The 22181-nt window shown below is 41.4% G+C and overlaps 1 protein-coding gene across 4 annotated transcripts in view; it reads right to left on the bottom strand.

Annotated features, from left to right (window-relative positions):
* The window catches only part of Smg6 (SMG6 nonsense mediated mRNA decay factor), a 242521-nt gene that overhangs the window by 121807 nt on the left and 98533 nt on the right, over window positions 1–22181 (bottom strand). For all 4 annotated transcript variants that reach the window (XM_085695286.2, XM_085695284.2, XM_085695285.2 and 1 more), the window contains exons 11-12: window positions 9288–9404; window positions 5705–5873 (exon numbers count right to left, since the gene is read on the bottom strand). In XM_085695286.2, the coding sequence (XP_085551412.1) occupies window positions 5705–5873; window positions 9288–9404 (286 nt within the window). The remainder of the gene's footprint in view (window positions 1–5704; window positions 5874–9287; window positions 9405–22181) is intronic.

Consider the following 22181-nt stretch of genomic DNA (forward strand, 5'->3'; position numbering starts at 1 on the left):
GGAAAAAGCAGCCCCTAGGGGATCCTGACATCTCCATGGCCTGAGTAGAACCCTTGGCGGCCTCCCTGGTGTGGATTCTCACGGTTCCTGCCTCTCCAAGCTTTTAGCTGTAACCACTCCAACACGTCTTCTCAGTTTAGCATACACTGGACCCAAATAACCTTAGCCCAGTGCTGGAAAGTCTCTCCCTGGGGTCAGCTGCTGTGCCCTGCTAGGGGCAGACTAAAGCTTTAGACCAACACCCCTTCCTCTCACAGACTCCTGTGGGAGGAGTGGGGAAAAGACAGAGGCTCCTGCCATGGGAGAGATCATGTGTGCCCTATACTCAGCACTTGGAGGAAGAGGAACCCCTTGGTGCCAGGCTGCAGTGCTGACGCCTCAAACTGGAGCCAGGGAGACTGGGTGGGGAGCCAGGGTAGCAAAGGGGCTTCCCACAGTCACCAGCACTTCCTTCAGGGAAGTGCTGATGAACTATTACTTAGTGACCTCCTAAAATGCTCTTTGTGAAGACGTATTAAGCGTCCTTGAAAGGCTGCCGATTAGATTTGGGATTAGTTCTCATTCAAAGCTGCCTATGATGCCTACGTGGACTAGCTGCTTCAACTCAAGAATTTCTATCTCATCTACAAGGCCAACATATGTGAGCTCCCTGAGGACACGCCCCCTTTTCTCTCTGATGATGGAGCCTCAGAGGGCTCCCTAGGAGTTTTTTCAAGTATGCTCTGCAGACTGCATAGGACAAGCAATGGAAAAGCAGCAAGTCCAGGAATTTCTAGATTTTTTTCTAAACAGTACTCCAATCCAACAGTGTGATAAATGCATCCGAGCTACAATTAGGAAGATATATAGCGTCAGAATGCGAAGGTCTGGGCAGCCTGGTGAAACGCGGGCTCTCCAGAGCCCCAGCTATGTTTCCCATTATGTAACCCTGGTCATGGGCAGACAGCCAGACTCCAAATGAAAAAGAGACTCTGGCTTGGCACTGGTTCTATTTTCCTATCCTCATTCGGGGTCAGCACAGTGTCATACAGCTGCAGAGAAAGCTCTGGGGATTAAACCTGGGAAAGCCTCCAAGACCAGGACCTGGGTTCAAGTACCAGCTGAAAGCAATAAACCAACTGCCACAGCTGGGCTAGGTTTGGATGTTCTCAAAGTCCCCTGACTCTTTCACTTACTGAGAACTAGAGATCAAGATGAGGGAAGATTTGGCTTCAGTAGAAACTGTGAAATGAGGTAGGTTGTCCCACTGCCCTGGCTCTGCCCAAGGTCCTGGGATACAAGCAGTTCCTATGTCTAGGTTCATGGAAGACTGCTGCTCAGCTTCTCTTCCCTCAGCTGACATTAACACCTTTCCTCATGGTCATTTGGTGAAGTAGAAAGCAGCTGCCTGCCTTTCCTTTCTCAAGAAAACCCTGGTGTAGAAGAACTAAGAAACTATGCTAGCTGACAGTCAAGTAGATGGTCCCTCCAAACACTGCAGTCTGTTCTAAAATGACCAAATCCTACCTTTTACAATGGCCAAGGAAGTCACTTGCCACAACCTACTACAATGCTCCTGCACCAAAAATTTCCTGGGATATGAAGCCAATCTATTAGACCTTCTAATAGGTCCCTTACCTACATGCTAACTCCAGACCTACCAAATGCCACTTGGGGAAGCCACCTGCAAACATTCTCTTATCAGTTCCTCAAGACTAGTGAGATTTTGTTGCTATTATCCTAAGTGTTCCATATGTGCCTGCTTAGGAACAGGAGATCTGACCAGAGAGAAGAGGAACACAAGCAAAGAGAAGAGAACCAAAAAGACTAATGGTGAGCTTTGGAATCCCCCAGGACAGTGTAAGGTTGTATGCTATGACTATCTAACCATACAAGGACAGAGAACAAATGGAAGGGATGAAGTAAGGGTCCAACAGGTCAGAGGGATCATCTAGGAATAGATTTCCTAGAGGAAATGCAAGAGGAAATCTATACTATCTGGTCACCTTATCTTAAAATCAGAGAAATTTGTCTTCTCAGAGAAGAAACGCAGGCAAGGACCAAAAAAAGCAGGCAAAGGAGGCTGCAGTAAATGGAAGCCACTTCCTTCTTACTCCATGGAGAGCATTCTTAAACCTTTCAAAATGAAGATCAGCAAGAACAAATTGTTCAGTGTCATGGGTGTTATGGTTCTGAACTCTGGAGAACTATCTAGGGTATGTCATTCCCTATGGCCTCAAAAGCAAAAGAAGACTTCATAAGAGCCATGGCTGGTGACTCACACCTGTAATACCAGTACACCGAGGTTGAGGCAGAAGGATTGCCATAAACCTGAAGCCAGCCTGGATTACATAGTGAGTTTCGGGTTAGCCTGGGCTATAAAGCAAAACCTTGTCTCAAAAACCAGATAGACCAAATGAAGAAAAGAGAGAGAAAAGGGTCTCCATAGAGGTAGAAAGAGTACAAGACACAAGTCTGAAAGGCACAAAGCCACCAAAGCTTGCCAATGACCTCAAACACGGTAATTATTGGGAGTATGCAGGTAGCCATTTTACAGGAAAATCTAGAAAAGAAAAGTAAAATTCTTAATTCATTTTTCCAATTCTCAGATCTTAAGGCTAGAAAATGGAACCACCCTCCAAGTTAGCCAGACCAGGTTTGCTCTGCTGAACTTCGTCCTTACCTGACTGTGCCTTGGGGTCAGGCCCAAGGACAGCAACGGCCGCTTAAACTTGCATTCCAGAGACAGTCAGCTGCTGATACTGATTGTGGGGGGGAGGGGGAATAAGAGGAGAGAGAACACAAGAACAAGGGAACCTAATTCCTGACCACATCGACATTTCTACTGCCTAGATTCACAAGAGTGAATGTTCATAGCCACAAAAACTTATTTACTGAGAAGCCACATCCAATATAGTAGTGGGTCAGATTCTTTTTTTTTTTTTTTTTAAATAAATGAAGCAAACAGGATTCACGTGTCCCAACCCCTTCTAGTTCTATTGGAGATGGATGTAGTCTGGATCACACATCCAGCTGCAGATTGAGCCCTTGTCCAAAGATAGGCAGCAGCACACAGAATCGGCAATGGACCATTTGCTCCAACATCCAAAGGAAAAACAAACTCAGCACCTCTAGAAAATGAAACCCAGCACTTTCTGTATAAGCATCACATTTCCAAAGCCAAACAAAAGCCAAAGGTAGGGAAGGATGAAAGAAAGATAAAGGAAGAAGTACTACAGATGAATTAACAAATCTGATGGCCCAGGACATGGGTGGATCATAGCTAAGGGATCTGTGGATGTGGGATGAGGTGACCCAGAAAGACTCAAGCTCCAGGGACAGATGGTCTGTTTCCTTGTCTCTGACAGAAGAAAAGACTACTCCATGGCCCTTCACACATTAGAATCAGTAGCCTAGATACTTAGAAAGTTGTGTCTTTTCCTAGCTATTTTCCCCCAAATTGCAAATTGCCTAGTCCGCATTATAGATTAATATCCTAAAAATTTGAGACTGTACATGCTAACTCTACAGGGATCACTGCTGGGAAATAGCTGCCCCTGGCCATCAGGTCTGTTAGCTCTTTTGTGTGGCTCCAGCTGCCCAACTCAGGGTTCAACCCTGCTCAAGAGACTTCAGTCTGGAACACATTTTGGAAACCTGGGAGGGCTCACAGGAAGCAAGTAAACTGTCTGATGTTGGGAGCACTATCCACACAGTTACAAAGCTAAAGCTAGAGAGGGACCAGGAAAAGCAGGAGATACAGTTCAGGGATGCCTCATGGGGTGATGTGCAAGGAATCAATCTGGAAGAAAACTAGGTGAAGAGTCAAGACTACACAGCCCACACAGAAAGTTCAGTGACCACTGACCAGAAATCTCTGTTAAAGCCTTCCCTTTGTGGGTCACCCATGAGTCTAGGAGATATACATGCTGGGCAGGCAATCCTGAGAAACTCTCCTCTTTATTCCCCAGCAGCAGGCAAGGTGTCCATACTCCACCCTCTAGTGTTTACTTCTCTCAGAGAAGAGCCCAGGGCATGAATGATGAGGTACTAGGTACATATGCTTGTTCCAAAACACATAATCACACAGTTACAAAGCCCCCAGAGTCTAAAGTAGCTTTACACAGGCAAACAAAAAGGGCAAGTTGGAACAAGCAGGGACAAGCAGAGATAGGAAAATAGAGGCAAATCCTCATACGAATCCTCCTCCAACAGAAACATTTATATAAATTGACAAATATATCATACCTACGTACAAATACGGACAAGGGCAGGATTTCCAGAACATACTGAGGTGTTGGAAAGACGATGGCTCAGTGGTTAAGAGCACTTACTGTTCTTGCTTACAGAGACCCAGGTTCAATTCTCAATGCCCCACATGGCGCCTCACAACTGTCCTTAACTCCAATTATAGGGGATCCAATCCCCTCTTCTGACCTCTGTGAGCACCAAGCACACATGTAGTACATAAATATACATGTGAGCCAAACATTCATACACATAAAATAAACAATTAATGAATGAATAAATAAATCTAGAAAAGAAAAGTCTATTGACATAGATTCAAACACTGGAACGGATCCCGTTGGGTACGGATGAACCCAAACACAGATCCAAAGACACACACACACACACACACACAAACCCACATGGATATAAATGGGCATAGGTCCAGGCCAGAACATATCACATATCGTATGGATACAACATATACAGCCACAGACTGATACATGTAGACGCATATAGGCAGACAATGACTGGCATATTGAATTATCCCTAGATATACAACCACACAGAAGTAGAAACACACAGAACTTCGTACTCGGTACAGATAGTCAGTAAGACACATAGATTCTCAGACACACATGTACAAATGAGAACCTGACTGGCAGGCAAGTCTAGTAGACTAAATCCAGATACAGACAAAGAACACACCTGGTTGGTTGTACAACACTCTAGATGTAATTTATGTCAATGAATTGTAAACATAAAAACTGTTACAATATCAAATTCCATTATATGTTTTATTACTATTTTGAAACATCAAAATCCACAAAAAACTGCCCTACAAACATACAGAGCTATGTAGATGATCTATGCAGAACCACAGATCTTTAGACACCACAATATACCTCGTGCCAACAGATATCCCTAAAGATATTACAGGGAGATGGGAGAGAGAAAGGTGAAGAGACAGAAAGAAGAGTGAATAAAGAAAGAAGAGAGATATGCACCCACTCATCTCCCAGCACACATTATATGCCACAAGGGAGGTGAAAAACACTGAGTACAGAAGGTAATGCAAACAGAGGTTAGATCAATTAACAAAACTGAAAAAGAGATTAAGAAGCAAAGTCTCACATATATCAACATATATCCAGATCCTAGCATCAGCTGCAAAGACAGTGAGCATGAACAGTATGAAGTGAGGATGAGAAAGTAAGAACAAGAATAAAGAACAAGACAGAGAACTATGGAGCAAGAGAAAAGGGGATTGTTCAAGAGAAAGGAAAGGACTAGAGGATGGGCCAAAATAACCTAAAACATCAGAGACAAGGAAGGTGTTAAGGGAATGGAAAAAAAAATCAAGGATCAAATGAGAAAGAAATAAGGAAGCTGTAATGGTTAGGAGGAAGCACAACAATGACTAAGGGAGTAGGTAGGGTGGGGTGGTGAGGGATAGGACACAGGTCACAGTGTAGAAGAAACAGGCAAGACAACTTACTGCAAGGGCAGATCCAAAGATGTGGGTGGAGGATTCCAGGTGTCTGGGTAACCAAGCATCCAATCTGACCAGACTTTGACACTGGGGAGCAGCTCCTTCAGGTCTGGGACGAAGGAAGACACCTTGATGTCATCTTGGTCATCTTGGTCCTCAGGAGAGGACAGCTGAGCTGCAGAGGCAAAGATTGAGAACTGGGCCTATGTATGTTGTGGCCCTTCAGTGAAACCTGGCATGCTGGAACAGCAGCAAACTCTTAGCAAAGGGAGACTAAGTTCATAGGAGAGCTGGACTCAAAGGTGAGGCCATGCACCAGCACTTTGGGAACTCTGAAAGTAGAACAAAGAACCAGTTAACTGACTTTCCTATGGAGACATCTGCTTCTGCTTCACCTGAGGTCCAGCAAAAGTCTCCACTCTAGCCTCCAGTTCACTCTCTTAATTTCCCTTTTAGCACAGAGCCAAGATGGCACCAGAGTTCCTGCCACAACTGCAAAACTTGAACTTAATCAGAAGGCAGTATCAGGAAAAATAAAAAAATAAAAAAACAACAAATTGCAGGACATTCTACAAAATAAATTCTACAAAATTATTTCTACAAAATAAATGTCAAGGTTATGAAGGACAAAGAGAGATAGGTTGAAAGAGACTAAAAAGATACAGTATTTAAATGCAATGTGTGGTCCTGGATTAGAGCCTAAGGCAGAACCCACCCCACCACTGCCCAAAAAACATTATTAGAGCTGGGCCTGAGAGCACATGCCTGTCATTCCAGTATCAGGAAGCTAAACCAGGAGAAAGTCAGATTGGGCTACAGAATGAATTTAAAGGTCTCATTCTCAACAAAGAACATAATCAGGGAACTTTGGATTAATTGAACAAGGCCTATAGACTCAATAATGGCACTCTATCAATACTGATTTCCTAATTTTGTTGTTGTTGTTTTTTAAGACAGGAGTTCTCTGTGTAATGGCCCTGGCTATCCTGGAAATCACTTTGTAGACCAGGCTGGTCTTAAACTCAAATAGATCCTCTCCTGCCTCTGGGACTAAAGTAATGTGAGTGCTGGGGCTAAAGTTGTGTGCCACCACCACCTCGTCCTAATTTTGCTTTTTAAACTGATTTTGTTTTTAATTATACGTACGTGTTTTGTAAACATGCCCTGGAGCTGGAGCTGTAGGTGGCTGTGAATGCTGGGAACAGAACTATATTCCCTACAAGAGTAATATATAATCTTAGCCACTGAGTCATTGCTCTAGCCCTGATTTCCTTATTTGTTTGTTGTTTTTTTCTTAATTTTTAATTTAATTTCATTTAATATTTATTTTATGTGCATTGCTTATTATTTTGCCATGGGTATCAGGTCCACTGGAACTGGAGTTACAGAGAGTTGTAAATTGCCATGTGGGTGCTGGGAATTGAACCCAGGTCTTCTGGGAGAGCAGTCAGTGTCCTTGCGCCATCTCTCCAGTCCCCTTGTCTGTTGTTTTGCTAGGCATATAACCCAGGGTTCGATTCGCTGCACCCATAGGGCAACTTGTAGCTGTCTATAACTCCAGTTCCAGTTCCACTCTCACACAAACACACATGCTGGCAAAACACCAATGCACATAAAATAAAGTAAAACATTTAAAAAAAAAAGATATTTTCCTTGCTGGATAGAAGTAGCGTATGCCTTTAATCCCAGTATTTGGGAGGCGAGACAGTGGAGCTCTAAATTCAAAGTCAGTCTGGACTACAGAGTGAGTTCCAGGACAGCCAGGACTATACAGAAACCTTGTCAAAAAAAAAAAAAAAAAAACCCAAAAATGAAAGTCCCGAGTATGACGAAGCACAAGTACAAAGTCAAGTATTTAGATCTAAAGAGTCACCACACTTGCCATTTAAGATCAAATGACTCAGAACAAAAAATAACTGTAATTTAATAATAATAAAATATATGTGAAAAACAATAAGCATGCATGCGTATGTTTAAAGACAGAAAACCTACAGATATTTTTTTAACTACTTCGGAGACTAGAAGAAGCAATATAAAAGTGCCTCGCATTATTCTTTTAAATTCTGTTTATTATTTCCCTCTCTCTCTCTCTCTCTCTCTCTCTCTCTCTCTCTCTCTGTGTGTGTATGCATATGACATCATGGGACAACTTTGTGGAGTTGATTCTTTCCTTCTACTTTTCAATGGGTTCTGAAGGTCAAATTCAGTTGTTAGGCTTTAATGCTTTACCTACTGTGCCATATTGCTGACTCTGTTTTTTGTTTTTTGAGACAGGATATCATGCAATCCAATCTGATCTCAAACTCTCTATATAGCTAAGAGTGACCCTGAACACTTAGTCTTCCTTTCTCTAACTCCTGAGTAACTGGGATTACAGGCATGAGCCATTAAACTCATTCTATAAATGTGAAATTGTTTCAAAACACAAAGTTGTCCCTACCCTTGAACAAAATGCAATTATAGAAGCGGGAGGCACTCACAGCACTGGTAGAATAGGATAACAGGGGGAGTGGTTTAGATACTGATACAGGAGCTGAGAGGAAGGTATGACCTTAGCTGTACCTTTCCTCGCTAGTAGTAATCAAAAGTAGAATTCTAGGGTAACATAGCTCAAGGCAAGAGCTAGTAATACCCACTTAGACCAGTGAGTTCAAGATAGCTGGCCCACAGTGAGTATAACAGCTACCACATACCAAAAAAAGACACAAATAAAAACATAGAAATATAGATTATGAAAACAAAGGGAAACTTGTTCAGTCTCTAGCACTGGGGAGATAAGAAAATGGAAGGGAGAACTCATTACTAGTCTTCAGATCTTTTTATTTGTTTTTGCTTTGTGTGTGTGTGTGTGTGTGTGTAGATGTTTTACTTGCAAGTTTGTCTGTACCCACTTGTATTCCTGATATCCCCAGAGGCCAGGAGAGGACATCAGATCCCCTGCGATTGGAGTTACAGATGGTTATTAGCTATTATGTGGGTGCTGGGAATCAAATCAGAGTCCTCTGGAAGAGCAGCTCTTAACCACTGAGCTATCTCCAGTTCCTCAAATTCACAGAGATCTACCTGCATCTGCCTCTCGAGTGCTGGAATTAAAGGCGTGCACCACCATTGCCCAGCCTTCTTTAGACCTTTCCAAAGATAAAAGAACCTATAAAAACCAGATGTTGTGGTACATGCCTTTAGTCCCAGCACTGGGGAAGCAGAGTCAGGTAGATCTTTTTTAAGTTCAAGAGGTCTGCCTGGTCTACATAAAGAGTTCCAGGCCAGCAAGGACTACACAGTGAGAGAGATCCTGTCTATAAACGAACGAACAAATGAATGAAGGAATGAATTAATAAAAAAGTCAAGAAACAAAAACCCCACATAAGAACCCATAGGTAGAATGAAATTCCTACCTACCAAAAAGAAAAAGGAAAGGAACAGAGCCAAAGAGAAAAGATAGACAAAGGCCTGATAGACAACAAAAGAGGGGAATGATGGAAGAAAGAAGACCAGAAAGCAGGGAGAAGACTGAGCGCCAGCACTCTGAGGTTAATCTAGATAGGGTTGGGCAACTGGAAAATTCAATGGCCAAGGACCTCCTGCTTACCTTTGGCAGAGTCCTTAAGTAAGCATGTGCAGCGCTGTACCAGTAGAGAAAACATAGCCAAGCCCAAGGATGTAGCTTGTTCCTGGATCACAGAGCGACACTCCTCTGAGAAGCAGTCTGCAAAAGAGTAAAGGAAACTCCATCACATAAAGCATCCAAGTGCACCTTGATGTCTTACAGAAGGGCTCCCTGGCCACATTGCTCAGCTACTTTTCTCCCTCTAAAAATACAGATGATGATAGTAAGCTCTCTCTTGAAGTAGATTTATGTGACTTTGTATTATATATGGAGCAATTACTACATGCCCTGCACACAGCTTGATAACAACACAAGATCCCCTGCGTAACTCTTTTAAAATTTTAATTTATTATTTTGAATTAAAAAACATACCACTTATTACATGGATCTAAAATTTAAAAAAATCAATTTTGTGTCCTTTTTGAATACACAGTATGAAAAATTTCCAACAAAGAAAGTGTATGTAAGCAGGCAACACCACAAAGACACTTTCATTTCTAGGCTGCTTAAGGGTTAGAGAATTAGAAAGGTGTAAAATATTGCATAACTAACTCAATTACATTCTGTATTTTTGTTTGTTTGTTTTTGTTTTTCAAGACACAGGGTATGTGTGTGAGTGTGCGCGCGTGCACATGTGTAGCTTTGGAACCTATCCTGGCACTCGGTCTGTGGATCAGGTTGTTCTCAAACTCAAAAAGATCCACCTGCCTCTGCCTCCCAAGTGCTGGGACTAAAGGCGTGCCACCACCACCACCCAGCTGTATCCTCTATTTTTAATTTTATTTTTAAAATTATTTTAATTCATTAACAATTTCATACATGTATATAATGTAGATTGAGGAGGCAGGGAAAGAGAGGACTTTCCATCCTCTCTTTTCCCCTCATTAGTCATTCTGAACCCCTAGTACTTTCCATTAATATTGGTGGGTCACAAAAAAAAAAAAAAAGAGGGTGCCGGGCGCACATATTTAATCCCAGCACCTGGGAGGCAGAGGCAGGCGAATCCCTGTGAGTTCGAGGCCAGTCTGGTCTACAAGAGCTAGTTCCAGGACAGCTAGAACTGTTACACAGGGAAACCCTGTCTGGGGGGGAGGGAGAAGAAGGTGGAGTGGAGAGGTACATAAGATCTAAATGCATTCATATATGAAATTACCAAAGAATAAATAATGATTTTAAAAGACATGAAAGGGGCTGGAGTCTGGGTTTGGAATCAGATCACCTAGATGGAAGTTCACAGTTATTTGTAACTCCCAGGGGATCCAATGCTCTCTCTGTCCTCCCTAGGCACTAGACATGAACATGATCTATGTATTTACATGCAAACAAAACGTACATATAAAACCAAAAAAAGTCATTAAAGCAAAGTAAGTTTAAAAATAAAGTATTAAATTTTCTTTGTTTTAAAGTTTGTTTAATTGATAATAAAAACTATGGTATTAAAACCTATTCCATCAGTAGGAGCACAATCAACAACAGATTTAAAACTTATCTTCTAGAGCCGGACAGTGGTGGCGCACACGGACGGTGGTGATGCACACATTTAATCCCAGCTCTCAGGAGGCAGAGGCAGGGGAATCTCTGTGAGTTTGAGGCCAGCCTGGTCTAAAAGACGGACAGACGCCAAAGCTACAGAGAAACCCTGTCTCGAAAAATCAAAAAAAGAAAAAAAAATTACCACTCCCACACTCCTAGTCTTCTGCTAAGGAAAAACTCTTGTTTAAAAGAAAGGAAAACATACTTATGGGATAACTGTTATTAAAAAAAAAAAAGAAAAGAAAAAAGAAAGGAAAACAAGAGAGTAAGTGAGATGGCTTAGCTGGTAAGGGGCACTTGCCACTAAGCCTTACAACTTGAGTTAGATTGCTGAAATCCACACAGTGGAAGGAGAGTGATTCCGGAAAGTTGTTCTCCGGTTCTCACGCCTGTTTATAGCATGTGCACCCACAGGCACGCACAATGTACGGGTGTACAGACACACACAAGCACAATGCAAGCACATGCACAAGTAAATGTAATAATTCTTAAAAAAAAAAAAAGACAGAAAAGAAACAAGCATCTAAAGAACCAAGAGAAGAAAGGATACGAGCAAACAAGAGGATGACCTGTAACTCATCCCAAGAAAAGCTGCAATGTCTCCCTGCTCCCCCAGACACAGGCAGCAGCACTGCCAATTCCATTCTATCTCAGTATGGATTCCTGCAAGCCACTGCCAGTAGCCTGCCTTTACTAAGCAACAAAGTCTAGATGAGGGGATAAAGCCAGGAAAGAGGAAGGTGGGAGAGGATGAGTAGAAGCCACAGTTTGATAGCTGAAACACCTGATCAAATTAACATCTCATCAACTAGTCATCTTAGGAAGAGTCACCTACAAATTAAAGGCTACAGAAATGGAGGAAGATGTCTTTGCTCCAAAAAAAAAACTAGCTATAGTAGTTTATTCTCAATAGAGATAAAACTGGCCAGTGGTAGATTATTTTCTCCAAGTTCATGTCTACTTTTATGACAAACAGAAATCTCAGACTGGATCATCTCTCAGAGTTCAGGGTGGGAGCTATGGCAGAACAGGAAGAATGAACTGCTTAAAAGCAATGATTATCTGTGGTCTCTGAAGAGTCTGCTGCTGGTTACTGCAGTAAGATATAAAACCAGCAAAGTATCAACAGGAACCTCTGGTGCAGAAATGAAGAACAGTCTGAAGGCAGTTTTGCAGCTGCCTTGAATGGTTATGTCACTTTAACCTCTCTGTCACCATGCTCTCCTAGGCAAAGGCTCCAGAGCACACTGCCTGCTTGTTAGGTGGTTCAACTGGTGAAGAGGTACAAACTAGGGAGGTAGTATGCCCTGATTAAGCAGGTAGACGTATCTCAAGTTATCCAAGAATGTCTGAATCTTGGTCAGCCCTAGACTGGCCTTGCTATCTGACAATACTTAACAGAGGGTCTGTTCTCTATGGCTTAGTGATATGACAAGCACATATTAAGCATCTATAATGTGCTAGATTCCACAGAGAACATAGCTACAACTAATTGTGGGTGTGTTTTTTTTTAACTAAAGGATGTCTCAGCAGGCTGAGTAAAATTATCATTTACCCATGTAACCTAACACTCATGGACCCAAAACATTTTAAGTGAAAATGTACTGTGTGTGTAGTATATTCAGGATGTTCTTGTATCATACAGATACCATTCCCTGAGAATACTCATTCTTATGACAGTGGGTAGGAAAATAGCATCTAGAGTCCAGAGTCCACCTCCTTTATGACTAGGAAACTGGGCCTCATCTGGTGAACATCCATATATATATCCCTGAAGTTGGGCTGGGTAGGCCACGAAGTGATGTGGGTGGGGAGGAAAAGGCATTGTTTGCCTTGATATTTGTCTGGTTCCTCTGGCTTTGTGTCAGGTAGCAGAGACTGACATGAGCTGAGGAACTCATTAACATTGTGAAATAGCCTTTCCCCTTCTTTCCAAAAGCAGGTTTTCTTAAGGATTTAGGGGATGGTTTTGGCTAAGGACATCAGACGGAAATATTTCTTACCAAGAAAGTCTGCTGAGGTCTAAAGATGGTTTTGCTCCTTCCTACAAGTGGGCAAGTGACCATACTTCCCAGTGCTCCTATGGCCAAATAAATACCTGCTCAGGCAGAAATGTTCTTCTTGCTCCTATGTAACAGGGAGACTTTCTCATTTTTCTGAGAACTTATTCATGGAAAACATAAACCAACTGTCGTCAAAGTTGTATGAAATCAGGAAATGGGGCGGCCGGGAGAAGGCTGCCATGTGGCCGGATGTTATGTATTTCTAATTAGTGCTATACATCTTTCAACAGCAAGTGTCCTTCTGCTGGAAACACAACACACTGCCCTTGTTATTGTAACTGTCAGAGAAGTGCTTAAACAGATAATCTCCAGGAAAAGTGATAAACACGTCCCCTCTCCCACCAGTGTGTGTGTGTGCAATGGTGCTGCCAAAGCATAGCTGTGTCTGATGGCTCCAGGATGGCAAAGCATCCTCTTGCAGGAAATGGGAGTGAGGCAGGAGTGGTGGAGAAGGGATAGGAGGGAAACAGAGTAGAGGCAGGCCCACCTGCTTGGACCTATAAGCCCAGCCGAAAGACAGTGACTCAGAATCACTGCTTTTGATCAACTCCTGGGATAGGGTACTAAGAGAAAGATTTGGAGAAAACCTAGTAGTGGGATGAGGTTTGGCTGGCCATAGAAAAAAACCTGCCAGCAATGAAACCAGTTCTCTTAGTACACAGCCAGCTTCCTGGGAAGAGGATGGGAACAGTATTGAAAGACTGACTCAGGGTGAGTGATACGTAAGTCCACTACCCTGACAGCAGTTGGGAAGGAGTCACAGGGCACTGGATTCAGCAGTGATTCTATCACAGACAAGCAACTACCTTTTTGCCTTACTAATAACTAAAAAAAAAATTAAAAAAAAAAGCAGTCGGCCACTTCTACTTCTTCACAGATTCCCTTTCCCCCACCTACTCTCAGAGGAAACGAATGGCCAGAAACCTCCAAAGTAGCACCACCTGGAGGCAATCTGTTGGCTCTTTAGTATCTTTCTGACATTAAGCTGCTTCTCTCATGAGTCAGTCACCAATTAGATGCAGGACTGGCATAGTTCCTGTGCAATCCAGCCAAACCTCCCTGTCTACAGGAAGTGGGCAGAGAGAGTACCCCTCTCTTGTTGCTTGAGTCACAGAGTTCCCTGAGGCAGCTGCTGGCTAAAGAGAAGGTAGGAGAAAGCAGTAAGATCTCAGAGCATAAGGAACGATGTTCTTGTCCTTGGGGCATTTTATTTCCTGAAGTATGAAATGAACGAGTCAGAAGAATGGACCACTGATAGATCCAAGCAACATACTCATGCACAATGGTGGAAGAGTTAGATGAACTGAGTCTAAGGCAAGCTATGACATACCCTAAACGGTACAGCGAAGAGATAAGACAGAGGAACGTGGAAAATAATGTTTCTTCCAGATGAGCCTTCACTGACATACCTGATGCTTCTATTGGGTCTAAGACTGTAAAACTGTCGTCTTCTTCTTTTTCTCCTTCTTTTTTGGGGGGAAAGTTTCTCTTTTTTATGTTTATTTATTTATTATGTATACACTGTTCTGCCTGCATGCTAGAAGAGAGCACTAGATCTCATTAAGGATGGTTGTGAGTCATCGTGTGGTTGCTGGGAATTGAACTCAGAACCTTTGGAAGAGCAGCCAGTGCTCTTATTAATCTCTGAGCCACCTCTCCAGCCCCTGAAAATATTTTTTTTGGGGGGGGGGGTTTCGAGACAGGGTTTCTCTGTAGCTTTGGAGCCTGTCCTGGAGCTAGCTCTTGTAGACCATGCTGGCCTCAAACTCACAGAGATCCCCCTGCCTCTGCCTCCCGAGTACTGGGATTAAAGATGTGGGCCACCACCGCCTGGCCCCCTGAAAAGTTCCTTTCAAAGTGGCATATGCAGGGGAAAGAACATCTAAAACTTCCTACTAAAATGACCACTCCCATTTTGAAAAAAAGATATTTATCTAGATGTGCAATTGTAGGGGATAGAAATTTAAATAGAAGCCAGGTGGTGGTGGAGCACACCTTTAATCCCAGCATTCAGGAGGCAGAGGCAGGTAGATCTCTGTGAGGTTGACACCAACCTGGTCTACAGAGTGACAGTTAGGGTTGTCTTCCAGGACAGTTAGGGCTGTTGCACCCTGTCTCAAACCCCCAGGCCCCCGCCCCTGAAAAAAAAAAAAAAGAAAAGAAAAAGAAAGAAAAAAAGAAATTTAAATCGGATTCTGCCCATGGGAAGGTGATAATCTAATAATAAAGACAAGTCATGCCTTTTGTCCCTGAAAAGAAAGTAATTTCATCTAGTATGTATTAATGGTTTCATGAAAGAGACTATTTCTTGGTTGGACTATAAGATAGTAACATTAAAAGAAATGGTTGATGCAAGGATTGTGTACATTATACAAGGAATAACATGGACTTGACCTGAACAGACAGTAAAGGAGCACTACTCAAGATTCCTGAATGATGTAATGTTGGATATTTTGTCAAGATTAATCTACTTAAGAGCTTAGTGGAGTACTTGCCTAGTATAAATGAGGCCCTGGGTTCAATCCCAGACACAGTCATACACATACCATTAAACTAGTAAAAACACAATAGGTTAGGCAGCTAAAAAGGGGTAATGGGGCACTTAGAAAGCTAACAGAGAATGAATTCATTTGAATTAAGAGAAATTATGCAATTATGTGGGGAGGGCTCAGTAGAGCATGATTATAATACCAGCATTTGGGAGATGGAGGTAGGGGGATCAGTAATTTAAGGTCAATTTCAGGTACATGGGCCAACCTAGGCTCCAAGAAACATTATCTCAAAAACGACCCCAAGAAAAAAAAATTTGTATAAAGAGCATTTCCTAACCCTTCTTACTAACAAGCAAGTGACATTTGCAAGCATGGAAAGTCCTCTAGGAGGAAGGTGAGAGAAATGAAAACAAGTGATGCTGGGAGGGGAGGGAAAAGGCGACTACTGCAACAGAGACCATCTCTGTGGCACTCTCCAGAAGGCTGGAGGACTCAAAAAAGATAACCCCACAGGAGACGCAGAAAAGGGGTTGAGACCTAGGATTGAGGCACCTGGAGACAGGGAAGTGTACCAGCACCCCACCCCCACCCCAACACACACTTGGTTCTGGGCCAAACCCTGTCTTTCTAGAACAAAGACAGTTCAGGGGGGTAAGAGTTGCTAGAGTAAGCCTGGGAAGTCTGAACTGGCTATCCCTGTGGAAGCTATTAGATAGTCAGCACTTCATTTGTTTCCAATTCTAGGAGGAGTGCAGCTCTAGGCTGTGGGGTGAGAGGCTCGTCTCTGACGTAATCAGGAAGCAGCTGCAAAATTAAGGAATCCCTCATGACATCATAAAAAGGGTCGATGGTTTACTGGGAAAAGTATAAAAATTAATTACATATCCCCATATGACTCCTTTCTCCTAAATCTCTATATAGGCCCCTTTACCCTCACGCATTCTCCATCAGCAACACCCAGAAGCTGCTCAATGGACAAAATACAAAAGGGCAAGAATCCTGGGAGAGAATGTTTTCTTATGCAGCGTGCCCCATGGATTTGGAACATAACAGACAAAACTTTACCCTAGCATTTTATATATGTGGCATGTTTCACCAACAAGATTATAAGCTCATTGAGGGCAAAGCTATGTCAAGATATTACATCCTTGACAACCAGCACCATGAGAGGTCTCAAGAACAGTACTGCTCATATCAAGTAGGCACACTTAGCTCTCTCACCTGCAGGCCTAACTATGCATGACACAATTCTACCACAGCTAGGAGTGATGTCTAAGACAAGTAAGATCAGTGTTGTAAAGTCTAAGATACAGTGAGACGTGCATTAGGCACACTGTATTTAAATATATTTTCTCAAAACTTTACTGAGCATTTGTATAGGAGGTATTATTCCTGTCTTGACATTTTATGAAATTGGTTCAAGGACGGAAGAAATTAGTTCAAATGACATATCCACAAACACAAAGTAATACTAGAGCTAAGACTTCAATTTCAATTCGGGTTTGTCTGTTCTCGTGCCCACACTGTTTTCATACCTGGTTTTCTTGTCTTCTTTTTTCTTTTGATTTTTAAGTCAGGTTTTCTCTGTTATCTTCAAATTCAGGGATTTGCCTGCCTCTGCCTCTTCAGTGCATGTGCCACCAATGCCTGGTTCCATATGTGGTTTTCAAAGGCTTGTGACTCAAGCTCCATACTTCAACTGTGCCTCTCTCCTTACCTTTACACAAACCCAGAGCACTCGAACTACACAAATAACCCTAAGATGATGACAATGTGGAAATTTAAAAAAATACCATTTATAATAACATTGAAATGTATAGAATTTTATGCTGAGAATTACAAAGTGCTGATGAAAAGCAGTCAAAGAGGATCTTGATAACTGGAGATATTTACATCATGTTGGGAAGATCCAACACTGCAGTTGTAAATTTTTCTGTAAACTGTACCTTTACTCCAACTGAGACTAAAGAAAAAAAAAATTCTTAATGGCTTTAATACTATACTCAGGAGGCAGAGCAGGTGGATCTCTGGGAGTTCCAGTCAGCCTAGTTCTAGGCCAGTCAGAGTTACATAGTGAGAACCTGTCCCAAAAAAACAAACAAAACCAAATGTAGTGATACTTTGTTTGTGTTTTAACAATAAAGATTGCCTGAGTGCAGAGCTAAACTACTAGGGGACAGAGAATGCTGGCCCACACCTTTAATCCCAGAACTCTGTTAGCTCAAGGCCAGTCCTGGGCTAACAGGAGACTGAATCTGTCTAAAAGAGAAATAGAGTTCACACAAAGGTGATCCCAGCACTAGGGAGGTGGAGTAGCATGGCTGGGCGGAGAGAGGCATATAAGGCAGGAGGAGGCAGGAGCTCAGTGCAGTCTGGAGATGCAGGCAGAGGACAGAGTCTGAGGAAAGGCTCGCCCCTTTGGTCTGAGCATCAGTAGTAGTAAAGCTCTAGTGGTTGGCTGCACTGCTTCTCTCGTCTCTCAGTTTTCATCCCCTAATATCTGATTCTGGGTTTTTATTAAGAACAATTAAAATTCATGCTACAAACAAACCTCATAAAAGATTTCTGTAGACAAAGATAAGCAGAAAAGCTTATATTAAACTTTGTTTGGAAAGGCAAAGAGCCTAAACAGCAAAAAGAGTTTCAGAAAAAAAAAAAACAAAACAAAGAGAAAAACTGCATGACTCCTGGTGCAGAGCATTCATTCTTTTCTGTTTCTCCTCCATCTTTTTAAGGCATATTTCTTTTTTTAGATTTACTTACTGAGTATGGTTGTTTTGCCACTTGTATATCTATGTACTGTGTTAACATCTAGTGTTTGTAGAGGCCAGAAGAGAGTATCAGATCCCCTGGCTTTGGGGTTAAAGACAGTTGTGAGCTGTCATATGGGTGCTGAGAACCGAGCTGGTGTTCTGAAAGAGCAGACAGTGCTCTTAATGGAGGAGCCATTTACCAGATTTTTTTTTTTTTTTTTTTTTTTTTTTTTTTTTTTTGGATAAGAGTTTCACTATGTAGTCCTGGCCGGCCAGAAACTTACACAGATCCTAACTTCTAAGCACTAAGATTAAAGGCTTGGGCCACCATGACTAGCAGAAAGTCTTTCAAGAAATGGTGCTGAACCAATTAAATATTCATATATCCCCCCCAAAGAGTCTTAATATAATTTTATATCTTATATAAAAATAACTCAAAACTTCCTTGAACTAGGTGAAAAACTCTAAGGCCCTGCTTCTGCCTCCTGACTGCTGTGATTAAAGGGGAATTTCTAAGACTTTAATGTTAAAGCCCCAGTCCAGAAGAGCTGAAACAGCTGACAGACTTTTATATATAAAAATAAAAACCTTGGGTTTGGAGAGATAGCTCAGTGGTTAAGAGTACTTGCTGCTCTTGCGGGGAATGCAGGTTTGATTTACAGCACCCATATTTACAGCTCACAACAGTCTGTAACTCAGTTTCAGGTGATGTGCCAACCTCTTCTGATTTTTTTGGGCACCATGCATGAATGTACTACACAGACAAAAAAACATTTGGGCGAAACATCCACATACATAAAAAATAAAAAAAAAAAAAAGAAAAGGAAGAGGAAGAACATGATGAATTACAACCACCACTATGGCCTGGAGGGATGGATGGCTCAGTGAGTAAGAGCACTGAGCTCAGTTCTTCTAGAAGACTCTGGTTCAGTTTCCAGTACCCACAAGGCAGCTCGTAACCATCTGTGACTCCAGTTGTAGGCAATTTGATGCCTTCTTGTGCCATGAGACGATGCATGCATGTGGGACTCATAAAGCTCACACAACTACACATACATATAAAAATAAAAGATAAATAATTTAAGAAATGAAAACCTGGGGTTGCTGAGATGGCTCAGCAGTTGAGAGCACTAGCTGCTCTTCCAGAAGTCTCAATTCAATTCCCAGCAAACCACATGGTGGCTCACAACCATCTGTAATGGGATTGGATGTCCTCTTATGGTGTGCACAAAGACAAAGCACTTGTGTACATAAAATACATAAATAAATCTTAAAAAGAAATGAAAACCTTTGGCCCGACCAAAGACTCTGTGAAGAAAATCAAATGTCAAGTGATAGAGAATGATTAGGCATTTAGAAACTATATCATCTACTAAATATCTACCACTAGACTAGAAAGTACCTAGACTATATAAAAAACTTGCAAAACATAACAACAAAACAAACAGTGCAATTGTAAAATGAGAAAATATATGAATGAAAAATAAACACATGAAAACATGTTCAATATTGGCCATTAGAGAAATGAAAACAAAAACCAATGAAATATTACATCTATCCAAATGGCTGAAATAATACAGCAATGCCAAATTGTTAGATGTTGAGAATCTAAAAAAAAAAATCATACTGCTATTCTAAGAAATAGTTCAACTGTTCTGTCTAAAACAGTCCTGATAACACTTAATAATTCAATTCCTGTGTTTTATCTAAAGAAATAAAAACCTGTACACAAATGTTTATAATACTTTTATTCATGACAGTCTAAACTAGAAAGAACCCAAATGCTCTTCTACAGATGAATAGTTCAAAAAATTGTGGAACATCCTTGCCATAAAATACACTCAGCAATAAAAAGGAATGATATATACAATATGATGGATAGACCTTCGGTAAATCACACTAGTAATTGAGCCATCTTGAAAAAGTTACACACTATAACTGGGTGTGAGGTGGCACATGCCTGTAATCCCAACACTTGGGAATTGAAGGCAAAAAGAATAAAAGTTCAATGTCATCCTCAGACACATAGCAAGTTCAAGACCAGACTATGCTACTTAAGACTTTGCCTTTAAAAAAAATTAAGATGGTTATACCTTGTGTAATTCAATTTATACACTATTAAAATGATGTAATGATTGAGATGAAAAACAGATTCATGGTTTTAAGAGTTAGTATTTAGGGGCAGAAGTAAATGAGAACAATGAGGGAGACTTGCAGTAATGCAACAGTTTTTCACATCAATTTTGTAGTAGTAATATGAAACTACAATTGTGCTAATAAACCACACAAAGCCATGTACATCTGCATCCACATGTACATGAACACACATAAAAGAAAACACAGTGCAAGCTGAATAAAGTTTGTAGATTATGCTATAACCTGATATGTAATCAAGATACTCAGTCTTTCCTGGGAGAGTGGTGAATAGTGCATAGGATCTATTTGTTGTTTAATTTGTTGCTGTGGGACAAGGGTCTCACCATGTAGCCTTGGCAGGCCTCAAACTCACTATGTAGATTAGGTTAGCCTTAAACTCACAGAGATCTGTCTGCCTCTGTCTCCTCAAAACTGGTATTAAAAGTGTGCACTACCATACCACAATTGAAGCTTGTATGTTTTCTCATTATTTTTTTAAAGATTTATTTATTTATTATGTATACAGTATTCTCAGCATTCTGTTTGCATGAATGCCTGCAGGCCAGAAGAGGGCACCAGATCTCATTACAAATGGTTGTGAGCCACCATGTGGTTGCTGGGAATTGAACTCAGGACCTTTGGAAGAGCAGGCAGTGCTCTTAACCACTGAGCCACCTTTCCAGCCCCCTATTTTCTCATTTTCTAAATTTTATTGTATGTATATTGGTGTGCTGCCTGAATACAAACCTGTAAACTACTAGCATGCCTTACCCACAGAGGCCTGAAAAGGGAGCGGAGTGGTTGTGAGACATACGGATGCTGGGAATTAAACCTCTTGCGAGAACAGCCAATGTTCTTAACTGCTGAACCATCTCTTCAGTCCTTTCCCTTAGTGCTAGGATTAAAGGCATGTACCACTACAACTACACTCAGTTCTCTATACATTTTAAAATAACTTCCTGTGAATTTGTAGTTGTTTCTAACTAAAAAGTTTAAACAAGAAAATTAACATAAAAGGTAAACAACTCCCCCAAAAGATCTGTTACAGAACATCACAGACTTTTTTATACTATACATAAAAACGTAATAGACACATTTAGAGGACACGTTCCCAATGAGCAGTGGTTGGTTACCTTGTTCAGATGCTCCCTGGTTATTATTTTTGTGGTGTTTGGCCTGAGAGGAGATAATCTAGGTGTCCAGGCATTCTATCCTTACATGGCCCAGGCAAGACAATGTCAGGTGCAACAGAAAAGAGTAACATAAAAGGGAAAGTTCACTGAAGACACAACTTCCACCTGACACACAAGAACTAAAACAAGAGAATCTTTCAGCAACTATGATTCATCAGATCAGTAAAACCCACGTCAAGCAGCACATGGCGAAGGTGATGAGAAAGTGAAGAAAGATGACAAGAACAACCAACTGCAAAAGCCAAGTGAGCTGTTCAAACATGCCTTGCTCCTTAAAAATAAGGAAAGGGCAAATCTTAAGCCAATGGTATGTGTATTTTACAAGAAAGGCAGTCAGGGGGAAAAGTAGCTTAAGACAGGAGTCAGCACTGTTTTCTTCATAAATGAAAACTGCTTGTGTACTTTCATTGCTTCTTTATATCATTAATCAGACAGGTACTAAGGTGTATTTTTTAACTAGTAGTTCAGTTGCAATCCTCTGTTAAGAACAGCACTTAACAATACGCAACATTAAATGTAAAAACAAACAAAAAACAACAAGTTTTCATCAAAATATAAAAAGTTTACTTTTCATAAGAAAAATGAAAAGACAAAAGAAAAATGTTCTTTCTAGAATCACAGCTTTAATCACAATGCTCAGAAGGAAGAAGTAAGCAGACCTGTGAGTTCCAGTCCAGTTTGGCCGACATTGTGAGTTCCAAGGCCA

The sequence above is a fragment of the Myodes glareolus genome, chromosome 9, assembly GCF_982192425.1.
Source record: "Myodes glareolus chromosome 9, mMyoGla1.1, whole genome shotgun sequence".
NCBI classification, from domain to species: domain Eukaryota; kingdom Metazoa; phylum Chordata; class Mammalia; order Rodentia; family Cricetidae; genus Myodes; species Myodes glareolus.